At 46.1% G+C, this 23,308-nt stretch overlaps 2 protein-coding genes across 2 annotated transcripts; both read right to left on the bottom strand.

Annotated features, from left to right (window-relative positions):
• Positions 1-9,377: 9,377 nt before the first annotated feature.
• On the bottom strand, positions 9,378-10,370 carry LOC132871260 (trace amine-associated receptor 13c-like). The gene has a single exon (XM_060905384.1). The coding sequence runs from the start codon at positions 10,368-10,370 to the stop codon at positions 9,378-9,380; it is 993 nt and encodes a 330-aa protein (XP_060761367.1).
• An 11,130-nt stretch (positions 10,371-21,500) lies between these two features.
• Positions 21,501-22,493, bottom strand: LOC132871270 (trace amine-associated receptor 13c-like). Its single transcript, XM_060905393.1, has one exon. The coding sequence runs from the start codon at positions 22,491-22,493 to the stop codon at positions 21,501-21,503; it is 993 nt and encodes a 330-aa protein (XP_060761376.1).
• Between the last annotated feature and the right edge of the window lie 815 nt (positions 22,494-23,308).

Raw genomic sequence — 23,308 nt, forward strand, 5'->3', positions numbered from 1 at the left:
GGTAGATCCATGATGAAATCTATGGCCAGATGGGACCAGGGTCTTTGGGGTGTAGCCAGCGGACAGAGTTTACCCATGGGTGGAGCCAAAGGTACCTTGGCTTAGGCAGAGGCAGAGCAAGTGGAAACGAACCTGTTGAACTCAGACATCATGTTCTCCCACCAATACCTAGTTCAGATGAGCTGATATGTACGTTGACTACTGGGATGTCCAGTTGCAGGGGATGAATGAGCCCAGGTAATGAGTTGGCCTTGGAACTGTGGTGGGATGAACACAAGACCAGGAGGGCAGGCTTCTGGAGGGTCGCAAGGTTGGGCTTGAACTATTTCCTTGTCAATTTCCCATGTGATGGCATTAGCAAAACACTTACAATGTCTTGCAAAAGTATTCATCCCACTTCATGTTTGTCCTGTTTTGTTGCATTACAAGCTGGAATTAAAATGGATTTTTTTTGGGGGGGAGTGAGCACCATTTGATTTACACAACATGCTTAACACTTTAAAAAGTGCAAATTGTTTTTTATTGTGACAAAAACAATACTTTAGATGAAAAAACAGAAATCTGGAGTGTGCATAGGCACTCCCCCTCACCAAAGCCAATACTTTGTAGAGCCACCTTTGTAGAGCAATTACAGCTGCAAGTCTCTTGGGGTATGTCTCTATTAGCTTAGCATATCTAGCCAATGGGATTTTTGCCCTTTCCTCAAAGCAAAATTGCTCCAACTCTTCAAGTTAGATGGGTTGCGTCGGTGTACAGCAACCTTCAAGTTATGCCTCAGATTCTCAACTGGATTGAGGTCTGGGCTTTGACTCTGCCATTCCAAGACATTTAAATGTTTCCCTTTAAACCAGTGTAATGTAGCTTTAGCAGTGTATTTAGGGTCATTGTCCTGTTAGAATGTGAACCTTTGTCCCAGTCTTAAAACTTTGGCTGACTCAAACAGGTTTTCCTCCAGAACTGCTCCATATTTAGTGCCATCCATGTTTCCTTCAATTCTGACCAGCTTTCTTGTCGCTGCAGATGAAAAACATCCCCACAGCATGATGCTGCCACCACCATGGCTCACTGTAGGTATGGTGTTCTCAGAGTGATGGAAAGTTTTGCGTTTGCACCACATATCGTGTTTCCCATGATGGCCAAAAAGATCAACTTTAGTCTCATTTGACCAGAGAATCTTCTTCCATGTATTTGGGGAATCTGCCACATGCTGTTAGGCAAACGCCAAATGTGTTTTCTTATATATTTTTTTCATTAAGCATTGGCTTTTTTCTGGCTGCTCTTCCATAAAGCCCTGGTCTGTGGAGCCTATGGCTTAAAGTGGTCCTATGGACAGATACTCCCATCTCTGCTGTGGATTTTTGCAGCTCCTTCAGTGTTATTTTTGGTGTTTTTGTTGCATCTCTGATTAATGCCCTCCTTGCCTGGTCTGTGAGTTTTGGTGGGTGGCCTTCTCTTGTCAGGTTTGTAGTGGTGCCATAATCTTTCCATCTTGCTACATTTGATTTAATTGTGCTCTGTGGGATATTCAAAGTTTGGGATATTTTTTATAACCCAACCCTGATCTATACTTCTCCACAACTTTGTCTCTGACCTGTTTGGAGGCTCCTTGGTTATCATATTGCTTGCTTAATAATGTTGCAGAGTCAGGGGCCTTCCAGAACAGGTTGATTTAAGCAGACATCATGTCACAGATCATAGGACACTTTATTGCACACAGGTGGATCTTAATCAACTAATTATGTGACTTATGAAGTTAACTGGTTGGACCAGCTCTTATTTAGGGATTTCATATGAAAGGGGTGAATACCTATGCACACTCCAGATTTCTGTTTTTTCCTCTTAATTATTGTTTGTCTCGCAATAAAAAACATTTTGCACCTTTAAAGTGGTAGGCATGTTGTGTAAATAAAATGATGCGAACCCCCCCAAACAAGCCATTTTTATTCCAGGTTGTAATGCAACAAAATGGGACAAACATCAAGGGGGATAAATACTTTTGTAAAACAATGTAGGTTGCAGGATAGGAGTGGGTTCTTGGTTGATGGTTGTAGATGTGTGAATTCTGGATTACGTATTGGTCTTAGTGTTTCTGGAATTAGTAAGGTTGGAGATGGTGACCTGGAAAGGTGTGAAGAAGAGTGCCCACCTTGCCTGACATGGATTCAGCCATTTGGCTGTCTTTAGATTTTCAAGGTTCTTAGGATCAGAGAGAATAAGAAATGGATGTGTGGCCCCCTCAAGCCAGTGTCTCCATTCCTCTAGGGAAAGCTTTACTGCAAGAAGTTCCAGATTCCTGATGTCATAATTCTGTGTAGACGTTGAGAGTTTCTTCAAAAAAAAAGGCAACAGGGTGTAGCTTGGGCTTCTCCCCAAAGCGCTGTGACAACACCTCTCCCATTTCTGTCTCGGAGGCATCTACAGCCACGATGATTGATTTTGAAGGATCTGGATGTCTGAGAATTGGTGTTATTGTGATGGCTGATTTGAGATCTTTGAAGGCATCCTCCGCAGCCTTGTTCCACTCGAGGTGCTTGGGACATTTCTTAAGCAAGATGGTGAACCCTCTGATGAACCGGTGTGAGGGTTGTGGCAGGAAGGGCATCTGGCTTAAAATGATGCTCCAGTGATTATGACATGGCTCAAGAGGGTCCAAATGGAGCCGGAATGGCAGCAGTGCTGGACAAGGGAGAAGAAGATAATGATGACTATAACAGCAATATTTGGGAACATGATCAGGTGGAATTAAAACAAAACAAAACAAAAAACAAAAAAAACCCAGCTTTTTATGAAAATACATTGATTAATGCAGAGTCTGTTTGGAATATTTGCAGAGTGATAATTAATTTAATGCACCTCCTGAACCACGGGTAAAACAGAGCATAAATAAATGGATTAATGGTGGAATTAAGACAAATTATGAAAATGATTGTATGAACAGTTTCTTGCTGGACTTCAATAACATAACCTAATAAGCTATAAATAAAATATGGAAGTAAAAACACCAGAAATACAGAAACTAAAATGCCGAGGACTTTAGCTGCTTTTCTCTCAGATTTCATCGAGTGTGATGTGATTTTCTGTGTTTTAGACCGTGTGTGATTATTAAGCTCTCTGATCGCAGTGGCATGTTTCTTAGCAATCACAAAAACCCCAGTATACAATATGATTATGACAGAACATGGAAAGATAAATGTTATTACAAGATCAGTTACAGACAAAACCTCATTTACAAAGTAAAAACACTCTCCAGGACACAGTAAAACATTCATGAAGTTTCCATTGAAATATAAGAGTGCCAAGTTATAGACCATCACTACACCCCAGTCAGCGGGCTGGTGATGTCCGAATAATTAGTTATAAACCTACGATAATAGCCAGCCAGCCCCAGGATCTGTCTCACCCCCTTTTTGATCTTGGGCCTCGGGCAGGCCGCAATTGCTGCCGTCTTATTAATTTGGGGACGCACCTGCCCGTTGCCCAAGTGGAAGCCCAGATACCGTACTTCCACCCGCACAATCGCACACTTCTTTGGGTTGGCTGTGAGCCCCGCTCACCTCAGCGACCTAAGGACGGCCCTCAGATGTTCGAGGTGCCGCTGTCAGTCATTACTATAGATGATGATGTCATCTAAATACGCGGCCGCATAAGTGGCGTGAGGGCGGAGGACTCTGTCCATCAGCCACTGAAACGTAGCGGGCGCCCCAAACAACCCAAACGGAAGGGTGACGAATTGGTGTAAACCAAACAGTGTGGAAAAGGCAGTTTTTTCTCAGGATAGTGGAGTCAAGGGGATCTGCCAATATCCCTTCGTCAAATCCTGCGTCGAATAAAAGCGAGCAGTGCCGAGTCGATCGAGCAACTCATCAATATGAGGCATTGGGTACGCGTCGAACTTAGACAGCGCATTGACTTTTCTATAGTCCACACAGAACTGGACCGACCTGTCGGCCTTGGGTACCATGACCACCGGGCTGCTCTAGTCACTGTGGGACTCCTCGACGATGCCCATTTCGAGCATGGTCTGAAGTTCTTCCCGAACCACCTTTTTTTTTGTGTTCGGGTAGCCTGTAAGGGCGGCTACGCACTACCACCCCCGGGGCGTCTCTATGTGGTGCTCTATGAGGTTAGTGCGACCGGGCAGGGGCAAGAACACATCCGAAAACTCGGTCTGCAACTGTGCGACCTCCGTGAGTTGGGTCGGGGAGAGGTGGTCTCCACAGGGGACCGGAGAGGTATGTGATGCCAATGTCCCTTTTTGAACCTCCGGCCCCAGCTCCGCCTTCTCTGGAACCACCGACACCAATACCACGGGGACCTCCTCATTCCAGAGTTTAAGCAGATTGAGGTGGTAAATCTGTAGCGCCCCACCCCTGTCCATTCGCCTCACCTCATAGTCGACGTCCCCGACTCGCTGTGTGACCTCAAAGGGTCCTTGCCACTTGGCGATCAATTTGGAGCTCGACGTGGGCAACAGTATGAGTACCTTATCTCCCGGTGTGAACTCTCTATGGCGCGTACCCTTGTTTGCGTACCCTGCCGCAAATTCTCCTGAGTTAGGTGGGTGAGCGTGTGGAGTTTTGCACGCAGGTCCATAACATACTGAATTTCATTCTTACTTTGTGAAGGTCCCGCCTCCCAATTTTCCCGCAGCACGTCCAGGATGCCGCGCGGCTCACGCCCATATAATAATTAGAATGGGGAGAACCCCGTGGAGGCTTGGGGGACCTCTCGCACTGAGAACAGCAAGGGTTCGAGCCACTTATCCCAATTACGTGCGTCCTCACTTACGAATTTCTTAATAATATTTTTGAGGGTGCGGTTGAACTGTTCTTCTAAACCGTCCATTTGTGGGTGATACACGCTGGTGCGGATTGCCTTAATCCCCAGTAACCAATACAGTTTGTGCAGTGTTCATGACATAAACGAAGTGCCTTGATCAGTCAGAATCTCTTTCGGGATTCCAACTCAGGAGATGACGCGGAAGAGTGCCTCTGCAATACTGCATGCGGAGATATTGCGCAGAGGCACTGCTTCCGGGTATAACGTTGCATAGTCCACCAGAACTAATATAAAGCGGTACCCTCGTGCTGACCGATCTAATGGCCCGACGAGATCCATCCCAATTCTCTCAAACGGGGTCTCGATTAACGGTAGAGGGCGCAAAGGCGCTTTTGGAATGGCCGCTGGATTTACTAACTGGCATTCGCGGCATGCCGTACACCACCTACGGACATCGCCGCGAATCCCCGGCCAATAGAATCGTGCCATTATTCGGGCTAGTGTTTTATCCTGCCCCAAGTGTCCAGCCATGGGATTAAAGTGAGCCGCCTGGAATACTAATTCCCGACGGCTCTTCGGAATTAAAAGGTGCGTGACTCGCTCTTTAGTTTGAGTGTCCTGCGTCACTCGGTATAATCTATCCTTCATAATCGCGAAGTAGGGGAAGGATGGGGTGGCGTTCGGCATCGATTACTCTCACTTGGTCAAACGCATGCCGCAGAGTCTCGTCTCGCGACTGCTCTAATGGGAAATCCGTGAGGGATTCCCCAATAGAGAGAGGAGGAGCTGGCGGCTCCTCACTCTGACGCGGAGATGATGAAGACAGCTCTGTTACAGCTGCTCCCACCAAAGAGACCCCAGGACCTCCCCCTGTCAAATGGCAGGACCCACTCTCTACTAGGCGCATCATTAAATCCCGAAATCCCGGCCAATCAGTCCCCAAAATTAAAGAGTGGGTAAGGCGAGGATTAACCGCCGCCTTCACTATAAATATTTCCCCTCTGAAAATAATGTGGACCGACACCAAAGGGTAGCGGTGAACATCTCCATGCACACACAACACCTTCACCCCTTGTGCTCCCCCCAATGCCTCGTTTTGAACCAGGCTTTGGCGAATTGAGGTCTGATTACAACCAGAATCCACCAACGCCTGATCTGTAGCCCCTTGGATACTCACCGGTATTCGATACGCTCCGGCCCGATCGAGGGCGGCCTCTGGTGCATTGGGGATCCGAACCACCACGCCCACTTCCATTGCTGTGCACTGCTGTTGAAGGTGGCCCGGCTCCCCGCAGTGCCAGCAAACCGGCCCGGGCTTTCCCTCTGCACCGGTGATCTGGGGCTCACTCACCTGAAGTGGGGGAGAGACAGACACAGAAGGGAGAAACGGGAGGGCACCAGGGGTGCGGCGGGCCGGCTGGGGTGGTGCCGGCCCCCGGCTCCGCGGTGGGGGAATGGGGCGAGGACGGGACACAGTAGGAGGGGGAGAGAGAGAGAGAGAGAGAGAAGAGGAGAGAAGAGAAGATGCCATTTGCTGTCCTGCCGCCGGGACAGCCGCCAAATGATCCTCCGCCAGCTCGACTGCCTGATCCAGCGACGCCGGGCGGTGGCACTGGACCCATTCCGCGGTTCCTGCTGGTAAGCGGGCGATGAACTGTTCCAGTACCACCTGGTCGATGATTCCCTCGGCGTCGCGATCATTGGCCCTCAACCACTGCCAGCAGGCGTCCCGGAGCTGCTGGCCGAATGCGAACGGCCGGCCAACTTTCTCCAATCGCAGCGCGCGGAAGCGCTGGCGCTGTTGTTCCGGTGTGCGCCCCACGCGCTGGAGGACGGCCCGGCGGAGGTCCGCATAGGCCAGCCGGCGGTCGGCGGGGAGCTGTAGTGCGGCCAGCTGTGCCTCTCCCGTTAGTAGGGGGAGGAGGCGTGCCGCGCGCTGCTCCATCGGCCACCCCCAGGCTATGGCGACCTGTTCAAACAACGTGAGGAACGCCTCGGGGTCGTCCTGCGGGCCAATCTTGGTGACAGTGAGGGGAGATGGGCCCGCGGCCGGAGCGCTGGTGGACCCCGCCGACGCGAGGAGATGCCGGAACGCCTCGCGATCTTCCTGCGGGGCCAGCACCAGGGCTTCGAAGCACTGCTTTTGTTCCTTTCGGAGTGTGACGAGCACCTGGTGCTGGCTTTGCTGAGCTGTGGCAAGGGTGTGGACCAGGTCGGCGAACGGGGAGGATTCCATGGTGCTGCTGGGTTGGTGCTCCACTCCTGGGTTTCGGCACCACTGTAGTATGTTCCCTATGTGTGGTTGGAGCACAGAGGATGGCAGGACAGAGATCAGGTTCACAACTCGGCTTTATTGCCACACTTTTCAGTCTAACAGTATGCAATTACTAACACAGACACACACAGACACACAATCGGCGTCTGGTTTAGGGATGAGCTCCTTCCACTCTCGCTCTCCCTCCTGATATAGGGCGCGGTCACTGGGAAGACACAAACACAGGTTAATTGCTCTCAGGTGTAGTGATTCTGCCACTTACCTTCCCTGACACCGCCCTCCTATCACAGACTGGCGCTTGACCACGCCCCCGCTGCCACAGTCACCAAAAAGGTCAAAATCTTTTTTTTTGCAATATCTTCCTACATATTCATCATATTTACTTCAAACCAAATCCAAAATGTTCATCTTTCAATTCTGCTTCCATTGATATAGTACATGATGGGGTATCTCTCATAGTTTCTTTGTGATTGGGGGTCAAATATAAGGCAGGTCAAGTTATTGGTGCTTCCACGCAGGGTCTGTTTTGCCTGGCAGCACTTGTTATTATAATTATTATTTTAGCCAATCAGGGGTGCAGATAGGATTTTTGAACTGGGGGGGACTGAGCTGTCAGCAAATGATTACATTTTGTGAAAATGCATATAATATATAAATCTCATCTCATCTCATTATCTCTAGCCGCTTTATCCTTCTACAGGGTCGCAGGCAAGCTGGAGACTATCCCAGCTGACTACGTGCGAAAGGCGGGGTACACCCTGGACAAGTCGCCAGGTCATCACAGGGCTATAATATATATATATATATATATACACTGTATGGTTTGAAGCTTCAATATACATTAGAATTGTGAGATTTCTAACTGAATGAACATTGGTAGGCAAAGGCCTACCTGGTCAACACTAGCCATACATGATCAAATTGTTATTTGTCTGGTATATTAATCAGGTTCGAAAATTTCATGTCTTCTGCATGTTTTATTTAAACATTTGCTTATCTCAGCAGGATGAAGAATATCATCACAAAAACTTTAACTGTAACTTCTAACAAAAAGGGAATGTCCAAAAATAAATAACAAAAAAAAATAAATTGAAATGATTCACACTCGTGCCTTCAGGTAAGTGCAACTGCCTTCTTATTATTGTCAGACTAGCTACTCAACATTATCAAAAGAATATCTGCCACATCTGGGAAAGTTAACAGGCAATATGATACTTACATTGCTCAGTTTTTGAAAAAAAAAACGCTGTAATTGTTTTTTTTGTTTTTTCATTGTTGACCCCACCAGGGATTGCCTGCAGGCCAGGATGATGTTAACATCTTAAATCTTATAATTTCAGTTAACAGTTGCTGCTGACTAAAATAACATTATACATAAAAATAACAACATTAAAAGATATTCACCTACAGCCTAGAATGCTGTTATTTTACATTTAGCCTACTTCAGGTAAGTCCAAATTCCTTCTTATTATTATCAGACTAGCTACTCAACATTACAAAACAAGTATTTGGCTCTCCCACCATCACTTCAGATGCAGCTCCTGCTCCACTGTCCACTCTATTGTCTCCTGTATGCAACAGCTCCCTACCAATGCAGCTGCAACACCCACCACTTCTGGTTACCTGCCCCCATCCTTCACAGTTGATGAGGTGAGGGTGGAGCTTGGGAGACTGCGTCCAGGGAAAGCAGCAGGCCCAAATGGTGTGTGTCCAAGACTCCTGAAGGACTGTGCAGCCCAGCGAGCTGAGCCCTTCTGGTGGGTCTTCAACATGACTCAATGACTAGGCAAATTTCCAGTGCAGTGGAAAACATCCTGTCTCATACCGATGCCCAAAGTAGGGTGACCAGTTGAGATAAACTTTTACTGCCCGGTGGCCTTAACATCCTATATTATGAAGACCCTGGAGTGTCTGGTTCTCCACCTCATGAGGCCAGAGGTCATTCATGTATAGAGAGAAGTGATAAAACTGAAAGAAGCTGTGCTACAAGTCTGGAAACCCATTACAAAAATACAACAACAGTTTGGTGATGTCACAGGGTTACCGGCTTGATGTAGTTATTGCAAACAAGGGATATGCAACCAAATATTAAGTGTTAATTACTTTAATTTACCTATAGACTATCAGTTTGTATACTTTGGCACACCAGTGGTGTCATGTTCTTGTCTGTTTAATACATCTATATGTAAATATCAGGAAATGAAAGCTGAAATATAGATTAAGGACTGTTTTATATATATATATAAAACATATTTAATATATGGCATAATGAACGTAATCGAAAGAATATTTGGGAACATCAAGTGGAGTAGAATAAGGCTGTTCATGAAAGTATGTTTATTAATGCAGAGTCTGTTTGGAATATTTGCAGAGTGATAATTAATTTAATGCACCTCCTAAACCATGGATAAAACAGAGCATAAATAAATGGATTCATGGTGGAATTAAGATACATTATGAAAATGACTGTATGAAAAGTTGCTTGCTGGACTTCAATAACATCACCTAATAAGCTGTAAATAAAATATGGAAGTAAACACACCAGAAATACAGAAACTAAAATGCCGAGGACTTTAGCTGCTTTTCTCTCAGATTTCATCGAGTGTGATGTGATTTTCTGTGTTTTAGACCGTGTGTGATTATTAAGCTCTCTGATCGCACTGGCATGTTTCTTAGCAATCACAAAAACCCGAGTATACAATATGATTATGACAGAAAGTGGAAAGATAAATGAAAATACAATATCAATTACAGACCAAACCTCATTTACTAAGTAAAAACACTCTCCAGGACACAGTAAAACTTTCATGAAGATTCCATTGAAATATAAGAGTGCCAAGTTATAGACCATCACTACACCCCAGTCAAAAATAATTACAACGAGAATAATCCTCACAGAGACATGGTTCATGTAGAGAAAGGGGTTTGAGAGAGCCAAATATCGATCCACAGCAATCAGAGCAATATTATAGATGGACACGACTGTGAGGAATCCATTAATCGATAAAAAACTGGTACAGAAATCTCTCCCAAATATCCAGCATGACTCGATTATCCAGATTAACATCGGCGGCATTACAAAAGCACCAACAAAGAAATCCGACACGGCCAGAGAGAGCACGAGCGTGTTTGTTGGTGTGTGAAGCTGCTTGAAGTGAAAAACAGAGATGATGACGAGCAGATTTCCACACACTGTTAGAAGAACCACAGCAGCTGAACACACGTACAGTAAGATATAAGCAGCAGGAGATACCGATCTCTCTGGACAGGAGAAATTCACACAGCGATCAGATTGGTTCAAGTCCATCAGGTTCATGAATACACCATTTCACTAATGCCTACAGAGCTTCAAGGAAAACAGTAACTAAGTAAATGACTTATGACTCAAACAGCCCTGGTGTTTTTATAGTTTAGAAATTGATCACGCCTCCCCAGTTTCTTTGACAACATAATAAATGATGTCATGCTTTGTTGAGAAAAAGGCCTAGTTGATACAGGCCAGAGAATAATATACACCATCATGCCAAATTTCATGTAACAAAGCCTACATATAAACAAAGTTGTTATGTTAAGAACCTGCCCTATGGATAATGAAAGTTTTAAAAAGGGTGATGAAAAGACATCTTATGAATAAATCAAGATGCCAGAGTGGGTGTATGTCCCTGTCACTTCATAGTTTCATTTCAAACTACTATCAACAAGATTTCTATCGATATTCAGTGTCTGTGTGCAGGCACTTATGGATGCAGTCGCAGGGGAGAACGGGTGTGTCACAAACTGGCAGCCAAATCCAAATCGTGAGACAAATGATGAGGTCACAGTCGAGCAAGAGGTCGGTCGATGTGCAGACAGTATGTCAGAGATTAGGCGAGCGTGCAGAGACGGGGATTAACAGAAAATTGGGTCAGAGTCACTGAGAGTCAGCTAGGAACAACAGCTAAGTATAATCAGGTATGGATAAACTGAACCATACTTCACAATGTGTGTGTTTGCTGTCCTTAAATAGGCGGAGCTGATTACAGGAAATATGGAACAGGTGTGTCTTCAATCAAAATTCGGCAGAGGGAGGGCACTCAACCCCCCAAATTGCTCATTCTGGGAGCACTTTCTTTTCTGGGATGACCTCTTTTCCTGTGTGCTGGCTTTTTGGGATGTTTGGTATAGAATTCTTGAGTGAGAAGCGAGTCTAGGATAATGTTGGCAAGCACCCATCTGCATTCCTCTGGACCATACCCCTGCCAGTCCACCAGATATTCCAGGTTGCCATGTCTACAATGGGAGTTGATGATCTTATGGACCTGATATACTGGTTGTTCCTCCAGTTCTACGGGCAAGGGAGGTTCAGTGGCTGGTTGAGTGGTGGCTAGGGGTCCTTGTATGGCAGGTTTGAGGCAAGACACATGAAAAGTAGGTGACAGGCATCAATGTAATGGGAGCTCAAGTCTGTAAGACTGTTAATTCTGTGGAGGATTTTGAAAGGACCCATGTATCAGGCACAGAGCTTATGCCCTGTGTTGGGATCTCACAGGTCTTTTGTGGACACCCACACACCATCTCCAGGTGAGTACACAGGTATTTCCCTTCTGTGCTTGTCCGCATAGAGTTTATACCTGCCGGCCACCTGTACTAGCCTCTGGTGAACACTTTGCCACACTTGTTCACTTCTTCAGAACCAGGAGTCCACTGCCAGGATTTGTGAGGGTGAGTCATCCCATGGAAACAATGGTGGCTGATATCTAAGGATGCAGCGGAATGGTGTGAGCTGGGTGGCAGAGTGTTTCATAGAATTTTGGGTGTATTCAGCCCAGGGCAGGAATTGTGACCAGTCTTTGGGGTTTCCAGAGATAACACCCTCAGGAAGCGCCCAATCTCCTGCTTGGCGCATTCCACTTGGCCATTGGACTGTGGATGGTGTCTTGAGGTTAGACTCACTAAAACCCCTAGCTTGTCAATGAACTTAGTCCACACCCTGGAAGTGAACTGGGGGCCCCATTCACTTACAATGTCCTCAGGGATCCCATAGTACTGGAGGACATGTGAGGAGAGGAGTTCGGTGGTTTCAAAGGCAGTGGGTAGACCAGGCAAGGGGATGAGCCTTAACACCTTGGAGAATCGGTCAATGACCGCCATGATGACTGTGTTGTTCTGTGAATTGGGTAGATCCATGATGAAATCTATGGCCAGATGGGACCAGGGTCTTTGGGGTGTAGCCAGCGGACAGAGTTTACCCATGGGTGGAGCCAAAGGTACCTTGGCTTAGGCAGAGGCAGAGCAAGTGGAAGCGAACCTGTTGAACTCAGACATCATGTTCTCCCACCAATACCTAGTTCAGATGAGCTGATATGTACGTTGACTACTGGGATGTCCAGTCGCAGGGGATGAATGAGCCCAGGTAATGAGTTTGCCTTGGAACTGTGGTGGGATGAACACAAGACCAGGAGGACAGGCTTTTGGAGGGTCACAAGGTTGGGCTTGAACTATTTCCTTGTCAATTTCCCATGTGATGGCATTAGCAAAACACTTACAATGTCTTGCAAAAGTATTCATCCCACTTCATGTTTGTCCTGTTTTGTTGCATTACAAGCTGGAATTAAAATGGATTTTTTTTTGGGGGGGGAGTGAGCACCATTTGATTTACACAACATGCCTAACACTTTAAAAAGTGCAAATTGTTTTTCATTGTGTCAAAAACAATACTTAAGATGAAAAAACAGAAATCTGGAGTGTGCATAGGCATTCACCCTCACCAAAGCCAATACTTTGTAGAGCCACCTTTGTAGAACAATTACAGCTGCAAGTCTCTTGGGGTATGTCTCTATTAGCTTAGGATATCTAGCCACTGGGATTTTTGCCCTTTCCTCAAGGCAAAATTGCTCCATCTCTTCAAGTTAGATGGGTTGCGTCGGTGTACAGCAACCTTCAAGTTATGCCTCAGATTCTCAACTGGATTGAGGTCTGGGCTTTGACTCTGCCATTCCAAGACATTTAAATATTTCCCTTTAAACCAGTGTAATGTAGCTTTAGCAGTGTATTTAGGGTCATTGTCCTGTTAGAATGTGAACCTTTGTCCCAGTCTCAAAACTCTGGCTGACTCAAACAGGTTTTCCTCCAGAACTGCCCCATATTTAGTGCCATCCATGTTTCCTTCAATTCTGACCAGCTTTCCTGTCGCTGCAGATGAAAAACATCCCGACAGCATGATGCTGCCACCACCATGGTTCACTGTAGGAATGGTGTTCTCAGAGTGATGGAAAGTGTTGCGTTTGCACCACATATCGTGTTTCCCATGATGGCCAAAAAGATCAACTTTAGTCTCATTTGACCAGAGAATCTTCTTCCATGTATTTGGGGAATCTGCCACATGCTGTTGGGCAAACGCCAAATGTGTTTTCTTATATATTTTTTTCATTAAGCATTGGCTTTTTTCTGGCTGCTCTTCCATAAAGCCCTGGTCTGTGGAGCGTATGGCTTAAAGTGGTCCTATGGACAGATACTCCCATCTCTGCTGTGGATCTTTGCAGCTCCTTCAGTGTTATTTTTGGTGTTTTTCTTGCATCTCTGATTAATGCCCTCCTTGCCTGGTCTGTGAGTTTTGGTGGGTGGCCTTCTCTTGTCAGGTTTGTAGTGGTGCCATAATCTTTCCATCTTGCTATATTTGATTTAATTGTGCTCTGTGGGATATTCAAAGTTTGGGATATTTTTTATAACCCAACCCTGATCTATACTTCTCCACAACTTTGTCTCTGACCTGTTTGGAGGCTCCTTGGTTATCATATTGCTTGCTTAATAATGTTGCAGAGTCAGGGGCCTTCCAGAACAGGTTGATTTAAGCAGACATCATGTCACAGATCATAGGACACTTTATTGCACACAGGTGGATCTTAATCAACTTATTATGGGACTTATGAAGTTAACTGGTTGGACCAGCTCTTTTTTAGGGATTTCATATGAAAGGGGTGAATACCTATGCACACCCCAGATTTCTGTTTTTTCCTCTTAATTATTGTTTGTCTTGCAATAAAAAACATTTTGCACCTTTAAAGTGGTAGGCATGTTGTGTAAATAAAATGATGCGAACCCCCCCAAACCAGCCATTTTTATTCCAGGTTGTAATGCAACAAAATGGGACAAACATAAAGGGGGATAAATACTTTTGTAAAACAATGTAGGTTGCAGGATAGGAGTGGGTTCTTGGTTGATGGTTGTAGATGTGTGAATTCTGGATCACGCATTGGTCTCAGTGTTTCTGGAATTAGTAAGGTTGGAGATGGTGACCTGGAAAGGTGTGAAGAAGAGTGCCCACCTTGCCTGACATGGATTCAGCCATTTGGCTGTCTTTAGATTTTCAAGGTTCTTAGGATCAGAGAGAATAACAAATGGATGTGTGGCCCCCTCAAGCCAGTGTCTCCATTCCTCTAGGGAAAGCTTTACTGCAAGAAGTTCCAGATTCTTGATGTCATAATTCTGTGTAGACGTTGAGAGTTTCTTAAAAAAAAAAAGGCAACAGGGTATAGCTTGGGCTTCTCCCCAAAGCGCTGTGACAACACCTCTCCCATTTCTGTCTCGGAGGCATCTACAGCCATGATGATTGATTTTGAAGGATCTGGATGTCTGAGAATTGGTGTTATTGTGATGGCTGATTTGAGCTCTTTGAAGGCATCCTCCGTAGCCTTGTTCCACTCGAGGTGCTTGGGACATTTCTTAAGCAAGATGGTGAACCCTCTGATGATCCGGTGTGAGGGTTGTGGCAGGAAGGGCATCTGGCTTAAAATTATGCTCCAGTTATTATGACATGGCTCAAGAGGGTCCAAATTGAGCCGGAATGGCAGCAGTGCTGGACAAGGGAGAAGAAGATAATGATGAATATACAGTAAAAGCAATATTTGGGAACATGATCAGGTGGAATTAAAAAAAAAAACCCAGCTGTTTATGAAAATACATTGATTAATGCAGAGTCTGTTTGGAATATTTGCAGAGTGATAATTAATTTAATGCACCTCCTGAACCACGGGTAAAACAGAGCATAAATAAATGGATTAATGGTGGAATTAAGACAAATTATGAAAATGATTGTATGAAAAGTTTCTTGCTGGACTTCAATAACATAACCTAAAACTCTGTAAATATAATATGGAAGTAAAGACACCAGAAATACAGAAACTAAAATGCCGAGGACTTTAGCTGCTTTTCTCTCAGATTTCATCAAGTGTGATGTGATTTTCTGTGTTTCAGGCCGTGTGTGATTATTAAGCTCTCTGATCGCAGTGGCATGTTTCTTAGCAATCACAAAAACCCCAGTATACAATATGATTATGACAGAACATGGAAAAATAAATGTTATTACAAGATCAATTACAGACAAAACCTCATTTACAAAGTAAAAACACTCTCCAGGACACAGTAAAACATTCATGAAGTTTCCATTGAAATATAAGAGTGCCAAGTTATAGACCATCACTACACCCCAGTCAGGGGGCTGGTAACGTCCGAATAATTAGTTATAAACCTACAATAATAGCCAGCCAGCCCCAGGAACTGTCTCACCCCCTTTTTGGTCTTGGGCCTCGGGCAGGCCGCAATTGCTGCCGTCTTTTTAATTTGGGGACGCACCTGCCCGTTGCCCAAGTGGAAGCCCAGATACCGTACTTCCACCCGCCCAATCGCACACTTCTTTGGGTTGGCTGTGAGCCCCGCTCACCTCAGCGACCTAAGGATGGCCCTCAGATGTTCGAGGTGCCGCTGTCAGTCATTAATATAGATGATGATGTCATCTAAATACGCGGCCGCATAAGTAGCGTGAGGGCGGAGGACTCTGTCCATCAGCCGCTGAAACGTAGCGGGCGCCCCAAACAGCCCAAACGGAAGGGTGACGAATTGGTGTAAACCAAACGGTGTGGAAAAGGCAGTTTTTTCTCAGGATAGTGGAGTCAAGGGGATCTGCCAATATCCCTTCGTCAAATCCTGCGTCGAATAAAAGCGAGCAGTGCCGAGTCGATCGAGCAACTCATCAATACGAGGCATTGGGTACGCGTCGAATTTAGACACCGCATTGACTTTTCTATAGTCCACACAGAACCGGACTGACCTGTCGGCCTTGGGTACCATGACCACCGGGCTGCTCCAGTCACTGTGGGACTCCTCGACGATGCCCATTTCGAGCATGGTCTGAAGTTCTTCCCGAACCACCCTTTTTTTTTTGTGTTCGGGTTGCCTGTAAGGGCGGCTACGCACTACCACCCCCTGGGCATCTCTATGTGGTGCTCTATGAGGTTAGTGTGACCGGGCAGGGGCGAGAACACATCCGAAAACACGGTCTGCAACTGGGCGACCTCCGTGAGTTGGGTCGGGGAGAGGTGGTCTCCACAGGGGACCGGAGAGGTATGTGATGCCAATGTCCCTTTTTGAACCTCCGGCCCTAGCTCCGCCTTCTCTGGAACCACCGACACCAACGCCACGGGGACCTCCTCATTCCAGAGTTTAAGCAGATTGAGGTGGTAAATCTGTAGCGCCCCACCCCTATCCATTCGCCTCACCTCATAGTCGACGTCCCTGACTCGCCGTGTGACCTCAAAGGGTCCTTGCCACTTGGCGATCAATTTGGAGCTCGACGTGGGCAACAGTATGAGTACCTTATCTCCCGGTGTGAACTCTCTAAGGCGCGTACCCTTGTTTGCGTACCCTGCCGCAAATTCTCCTGAGTTAGGTGGGTGAGCGTGTGGAGTTTTGCGCGCAGGTCCATAACATACTGAATTTCATTCATACTTTGTGAAGGTCCCGCCTCCCAATTTTCCCGCAGCACGTCCAGGATGCCACGCGGCTTACGCCCATATAATAATTAGAATGGGGAGAACCCCGTGGAGGCTTGGGGGACCTCTCGCACTGAGAACAGCAAGGGTTCGAGCCACTTATCCCAATTACGTGCGTCCTCACTTACGAATTTCTTAATAATATTTTCGAGGGTGCGGTTGAACCGTTCTTCTAAACCGTCCATTTGTGGGTGATACACGCTGGTGCGGATTGCCTTAATCCCCAGTAACCAATACAGTTTGCGCAGTGTTCATGACATAAACGAAGTGCCTTGATCAGTCAGAATCTCTTTCGGGATTCCAACTCCGGAGATGACGCGGAAGAGTGCCTCTGCAATACTGCATGTGGAGATATTGCGCAGATGCACTGCTTCCGGGTATCGTGTTGCATAGTCCACCAGAACTAATATAAAGCGGTACCCTCGTGCTGACCGATCTAATGGCCCGACGAGATCCATCCCAATTCTCTCAAACGGGGTCTCGATTAACGGTAGAGGGCGCAAAGGCGCTTTTGGAATGGCCGCTGGATTTACTAACTGGCATTCGCGGCATGCCGTACACCACCTACGGACATCGCCGTGAATCACCAGCCAATAGAATCGGGCCATTATTCGGGCTAGTGTTTTATCCTGCCCCAAGTGTCCAGCCATGGGATTAAAGTGAGCTGCCTGGAATACTAATTCCCGGCGGCTCTTCGGAATTAAAAGCTGCGTGACTCGCTCTTTAGTTTGAGTGTCCTGCGTCACTCAGTATAATCTATCCTTCATAATCGCGAAGTAGGGGAAGGACGGGGTGGCGTTCGGCTGCAGCGTTTGACCATCGATTACTCTCACTTGGTCAAACGCATGCCGCAGAGTCTCGTCTCGCGACTGCTCTAATGGGAAATCCGCGAGGGATTCCCCAATAGAGAGAGGAGGAGCCGCGGCTCCTCACTCTGACGCAGAGATGACATAGACAGCTCTGTGACAGCTGCTCCCGCCAAAGCGACCCCAGGACCTCCCCCTGTCAAACGGCAGGACCCACTCTCTACTAGGCGCATCATTAAACCCCGAAATCCCAGCCAATCAGTCCCCAAAATTAAAGAGTGGGTAAGGCGAGGATTAACCGCCGCCTTCACTATAAATTTTTCCCCTCTGAAAATAATGTGGACCGACACCAAAGGGTAGCGGTGAACATCCCCATGCACACACAACACCTTCACCCCTTGTGCTCCCCCCAATGCCTCGTTTTGAACCAGGCTTTGGCGAATTGAGGTCTGATTACAACCAGAATCCACCAACGCCTGATATGTAGCCCCTTGGATACTCACCGGTATGCGATACGCTCCGGCCCGATCGAGGGTGGCCTCTGGCGGATTGGGGATCCGAACCACCGCGCCCACTTCCATTGCTGTGCACGGCTGTTGAAGGTGCCCCGGCTACCCGCAGCGCCAGCAAACCGGCCCGGGCTTTCCCTCTGCACCGGTGATCTGGGGCTCACTCACCTGAGGTGGGGGAGAGACAGACACAGAAGGGAGAAACGGGAGGGCACCGCGGGTGCGGCGGGCCGGCTGGGGTGGTGCCTGCCCCCGCCTCCGCGGTGGGGGAATGGGGCGAGGACGGGACACAGGAGGAGGGGGAGAGAGAGAGAGAGAGAGAGAGAAGAGGAGGGAAGAGAAGATGCCATCTGCGGTCCTGCCTCCGGGACAGCCGCCAAATGATCCTCCGCCAGCTCGACTGCGTGATCCAGCGACGCCGGGCGGTGGCACTGGACCCACTCCGCGGTTCCTGCTGGTAACCGGGCGATGAACTGTTCCAGTACCACCTGGTCGATGATTCCCTCGGCATCATAATCGTTGGCCCTCAACCACTGCCAGCAGGCGTCCCGGAGCTGCTGGCCGAACGCGAACGGCCGGCCGACTTTCTCCAATTGCAGCGCGCGGAAGCGCTGGCGCTGTTTTTCTGGTGTGAGCCCCACGCGCTGGAGGACGGCCCGGCGGAGGTCCGCATAGGCCAGCCGGCGGTCGGCGGGGAGCTGTAGCGTGGCCAGCTGTGCCTCTCCCGTTAGTAGGGGGAGGAGGCGTGCCGCGCGCTGCTCCATCGGCCACCCCCAGGCTACGGCGACCTGTTCAATCAACGTGAGGAACACCTCTGGGTCATCCTGCGGGCCCATCTTGGTGACAGTGAGGGGAGACGGGCCCGCGGCCGGAGCGCTGGTGGACCCCGCCGACGCAAGGAGATGCCGGAACGCCTCGCGATCATCCTGCTGGGCCAGCACCAGGGCTTCGAAGCGCTGCTTTTGTTCCTTTCGGAGTGTGATGAGCGCCTGGTGCTGGCTTTGCTGAGCCGTGGCAAGGGAGTGGACCAGGTCGGCGAACAGGGAGGATTCCATGGGGCTGCTGGGTTGGTGCTCCACTCCCGGGTTTCGGCACCACTGTAGTATATTCCCTATGTGTGGTTGGAGCACAGAGAATGGCAGGACAGAGATCAGGTTCACAACTCGGCTTTATTGCCACACTTTTCAGTCTAACAATATGCAAGTACTAACACAGACACACACAGACACACAACCGGCGTCTGGTATAGGGATGAGCTCCTTCCACTCTCGCTCTCCCTCCTGATATAGGGCGCGGTCACTGGGAAGACACAAACACAGGTTAATTGCTCTCAGGTGTAGTGATTCTGCCACTTACGTTCCCTGACTCCGCCCTCCTGTCACAGACCGGCGCTTGACCATGCCCCCGCTGCCACAGTCACCAAAAAGGTCAAAATCATTTTTTTGCAATATCTTCCTTCATATTCATCATATTTACTTCAAACCAAATCCACAATGTTCAGCTTTCAATTCTGCTTCCATTGATATGCTACATGATGGGCTATCTCTCATAGTTTCTTTGTGGTTGGGGGTCAAATGTCAGGCAGGTCAAGTCATTGGTGCTACCACGCGAGGTCTGTTTTGCCTGGCAACACTTATTATTATTATTATTATTATTATTATTATTATTATTATAGCCAATCAGGGGTGCAGATAGGATTTTTGAACTGGGGGGGACTGAGCTGTCAGCAAATGATTACATTTTGTGAAAATGCATATAATATATATATATATATATATATATATATATATATATATATATATATATATATATATATACACTGTATGTACTGAAGCTTCAATATACATTAGAATTGTGAGATTTCTAACTGAATGAACATTGGTAGGCAAAGGCCTACCTGGTCAACACTAGCCATACATGATCAAATTGTTATTTGTCTGGTATATTAATCAGGCTCCAAAATTTCATGTCTTCTGCATGTTTTATTTAAACATTTGCTTATCTCAGCAGGACGAAGAATATCATCACAAAAACTTTAACTGTAACTTCTAACAAAAAGGGAATGTCCAAAAATTAATAACAAAAAAAAAATTGAAATGATTCACACTCGTGCCTTCAGGTAAGTGCAAATGCCTTCTTATTATTGTCAGACTAGCTACTCAACATTATCAAAAGAATATCTGCCACATCTGGGAAAATTAACAGGCAATATGATACTTACATTGCTCAGTTTTTGAAAAAAAAACGCTGTAATTGTTTTTTTTGTTTTTTCATTGTTGACCCCACCAGGGATTGCCTGCAGGCCAGGACGATGTTAACATCTTAAATGTTATAATTTCAGTTAACAGTTGCTGCTGACTAAAATAACATTATACATAAAAATAACAACATTAAAAGATATTCACCTACAGCCTAGAATGCTGTTATTTTACATTTAGCCTACTTCAGGTAAGTCCAAATTCCTTCTTATTATTATCAGACTAGCTACTCAACATTACAAAACAAGTATTTGGCTCTCCCACCATCACTTCAGATGCAGCTCCTGCTCCACTGTCCACTCTACTGTCTCCTGTATGCAACAGCTCCCCTACCAATGCAGCTGCAACACCCACCACTTCTGGTTACCTGCCCCCATCCTTCACAGTTGATGAGGTGAGGGTGGAGCTTGGGAGACTGCGTCCAGGGAAAGCAGCAGGCCCAAACGGTGTGTGTCCAAGACTCCTGAAGGACTGTGCAGCCCAGCGAGCTGAGCCCCTCTGGTGGGTCTTCAACATGAGTCAATGACTAGGCAAAGTTCCAGTGCATTGGAAAACATCCTGTCTCATACCGATGCCCAAAGTAGGGTGACCAGTTGAGATAAACGATTACTGCCCGGTGGCATTAACATCCTATATTATGAAGACCCTGGAGTGTCTGGTTCTCCACCTCATGAGGCCAGAGGTCACTCATGTATAGAGAGAAGTGATAAAACTGAAAGAAGCTGTGCTACAAGTCTGGAAACCCATTACAAAAATACAACAACAGTTTGGTGATGTCACAGGGTTACCGGCTTGATGTAGTTATTGCAAACAAGGGATATGCAACCAAATATTAAGTGTTAATTACTTTAATTTACCTAAAGACTATCAGTTTGTATACTTTGGCACACCAGTGGTGTCATGTTCTTGTCTGTTTAATACATCTATATGTAAATATCAGGAAATGAAAGCTGAAATATAGATTAAGGACTGTTTTATATATATATATAAAACATATTTAATATATGGCATAATGAACGTAATCGAAAGAATATTTGGGAACATCAAGTGGAGTAGAATAAGGCTGTTCATGAAAGTACGTTTATTAATGCAGAGTCTGTTTGGAATATTTGCAGAGTGATAATTAATTTAATGCACCTCCTAAACCATGGATAAAACAGAGCATAAATAAATGGATTCATGGTGGAATTAAGATACATTATGAAAATGACTGTATGAAAAGTTGCTTGCTGGACTTCAATAACATCACCTAATAAGCTGTAAATAAAATATGGAAGTAAACACACCAGAAATACAGAAACTAAAATGCCGAGGACTTTAGCTGCTTTTCTCTCAGATTTCATCGAGTGTGATGTGATTTTCTGTGTTTTAGACCATGTGTGATTATTAAGCTCTCTGATCGCACTGGCATGTTTCTTAGCAATCACAAAAACCCGAGTATACAATATGATTATGACAGAAAGTGGAAAGATAAATGAAAATACAATATCAATTACAGACCAAACCTCATTTACTAAGTAAAAACACTCTCCAGGACACAGTAAAACTTTCATGAAGATTCCATTGAAATATAAGAGTGCCAAGTTATAGACCATCCCTACACCCCAGTCAAAAATAATTACAACGAGAATAATCCTCACAGAGACATGGTTCATGTAGAGAAAGGGGTTTGAGAGAGCCAAATATCGATCCACAGCAATCAGAGCAATATTATAGATGGACACGATTGTGATGAAACCATTAATCAATGAATAACTGGTACAGAAATCTCTCCCAAATATCCAGCATGACTCGATTATCCAGATTAACATCGGCGGCATTACAAAAGCACCAACAAAGAAATCCGACACGGCCAGAGAGAGCACGAGTGTGTTTGTTGGTGTGTGAAGCTGCTTGAAGTGAAAAACAGAGATGATGACGAGCAGATTTCCACACACTGTTAGAAGAATCAGAGCAGCTGAACACACGTACAGTAAGATATAAGCAGCAGGAGATACAGATCTCTCTGGACAGGAGAAATTCACACAGCGATCAGATTGGTTCAAGTCCATCAGGTTCATGAATACACCATTTCACTAATGCCTACAGAGCTTCAAGGAAAACAGTAACTATTTAAATGACTTATGACTCAAACAGCACTGGTGTTTTTATAGTTTAGAAATTGATCACGCCTCCCCAGTTTCTTTGACAACATAATAAATGATGTCATGCTTTGTTGAGAAAAAGGCCTCGTAGGTACAGGCCAGAGAATAATATACACCATCATGCCAAATTTCATGTAACAAAGCCTACATATAAACAAAGTTATGTTAAGAACCTGCCCTATGGATAATGAAAGTTTTAAAAAAAGGTGATGAAAAGACATCTTATGAATAAATCAAGATGCCAGAGTGGGTGTATGTCCCTGTCACTTCATAGTTTCATTTCAAACTACTATCAACAAGATTTCTATCGATATTCAGTGTCTGGGTGCAGGCACTTATGGATGCAGTCGCAGGGGAGAACGTGTGTGTCACAAACTGGCAGCCAAATCAAAATCGTGAGACAAATGACGAGGTCACAGTCGAGCAAGAGGTCGGTCGATGTGCAGACAGTATGTCAGAGATTACGCGAGCGTTCAGAGTCAGGGATGAACAGAAAATAGGGTCAGAGTCACTGAGAGTCAGCGAGGAACAACAGCTCAGTATGATCAGGAATGGATAAACTGAACCATACTTCACAATGTGTGTGTTTGCTGTCCTTAAATAGGTGGAGCTGATTACAGCGAATATGAAACACGTGCGGCTTCAATCAATATTCGGCAGAGGGAGGGCACTCAACCCCCCAAGGTGCTCATTCTGGGAGCACTTTCTTTTCTGGGATGACCTCTTTTCCT

The sequence above is a fragment of the Neoarius graeffei genome, chromosome 2, assembly GCF_027579695.1.
Source record: "Neoarius graeffei isolate fNeoGra1 chromosome 2, fNeoGra1.pri, whole genome shotgun sequence".
Classification (NCBI taxonomy): Eukaryota; Metazoa; Chordata; class Actinopteri; order Siluriformes; family Ariidae; genus Neoarius; species Neoarius graeffei.

Coding starts and splice junctions, on each gene's coding strand:
- LOC132871260 (XM_060905384.1), bottom strand. CDS start 10,370: ATGAACCTGATGGACTTGAACCAATCTGATCGCTGTGTGAATTTCTCC.
- LOC132871270 (XM_060905393.1), bottom strand. CDS start 22,493: ATGAACCTGATGGACTTGAACCAATCTGATCGCTGTGTGAATTTCTCC.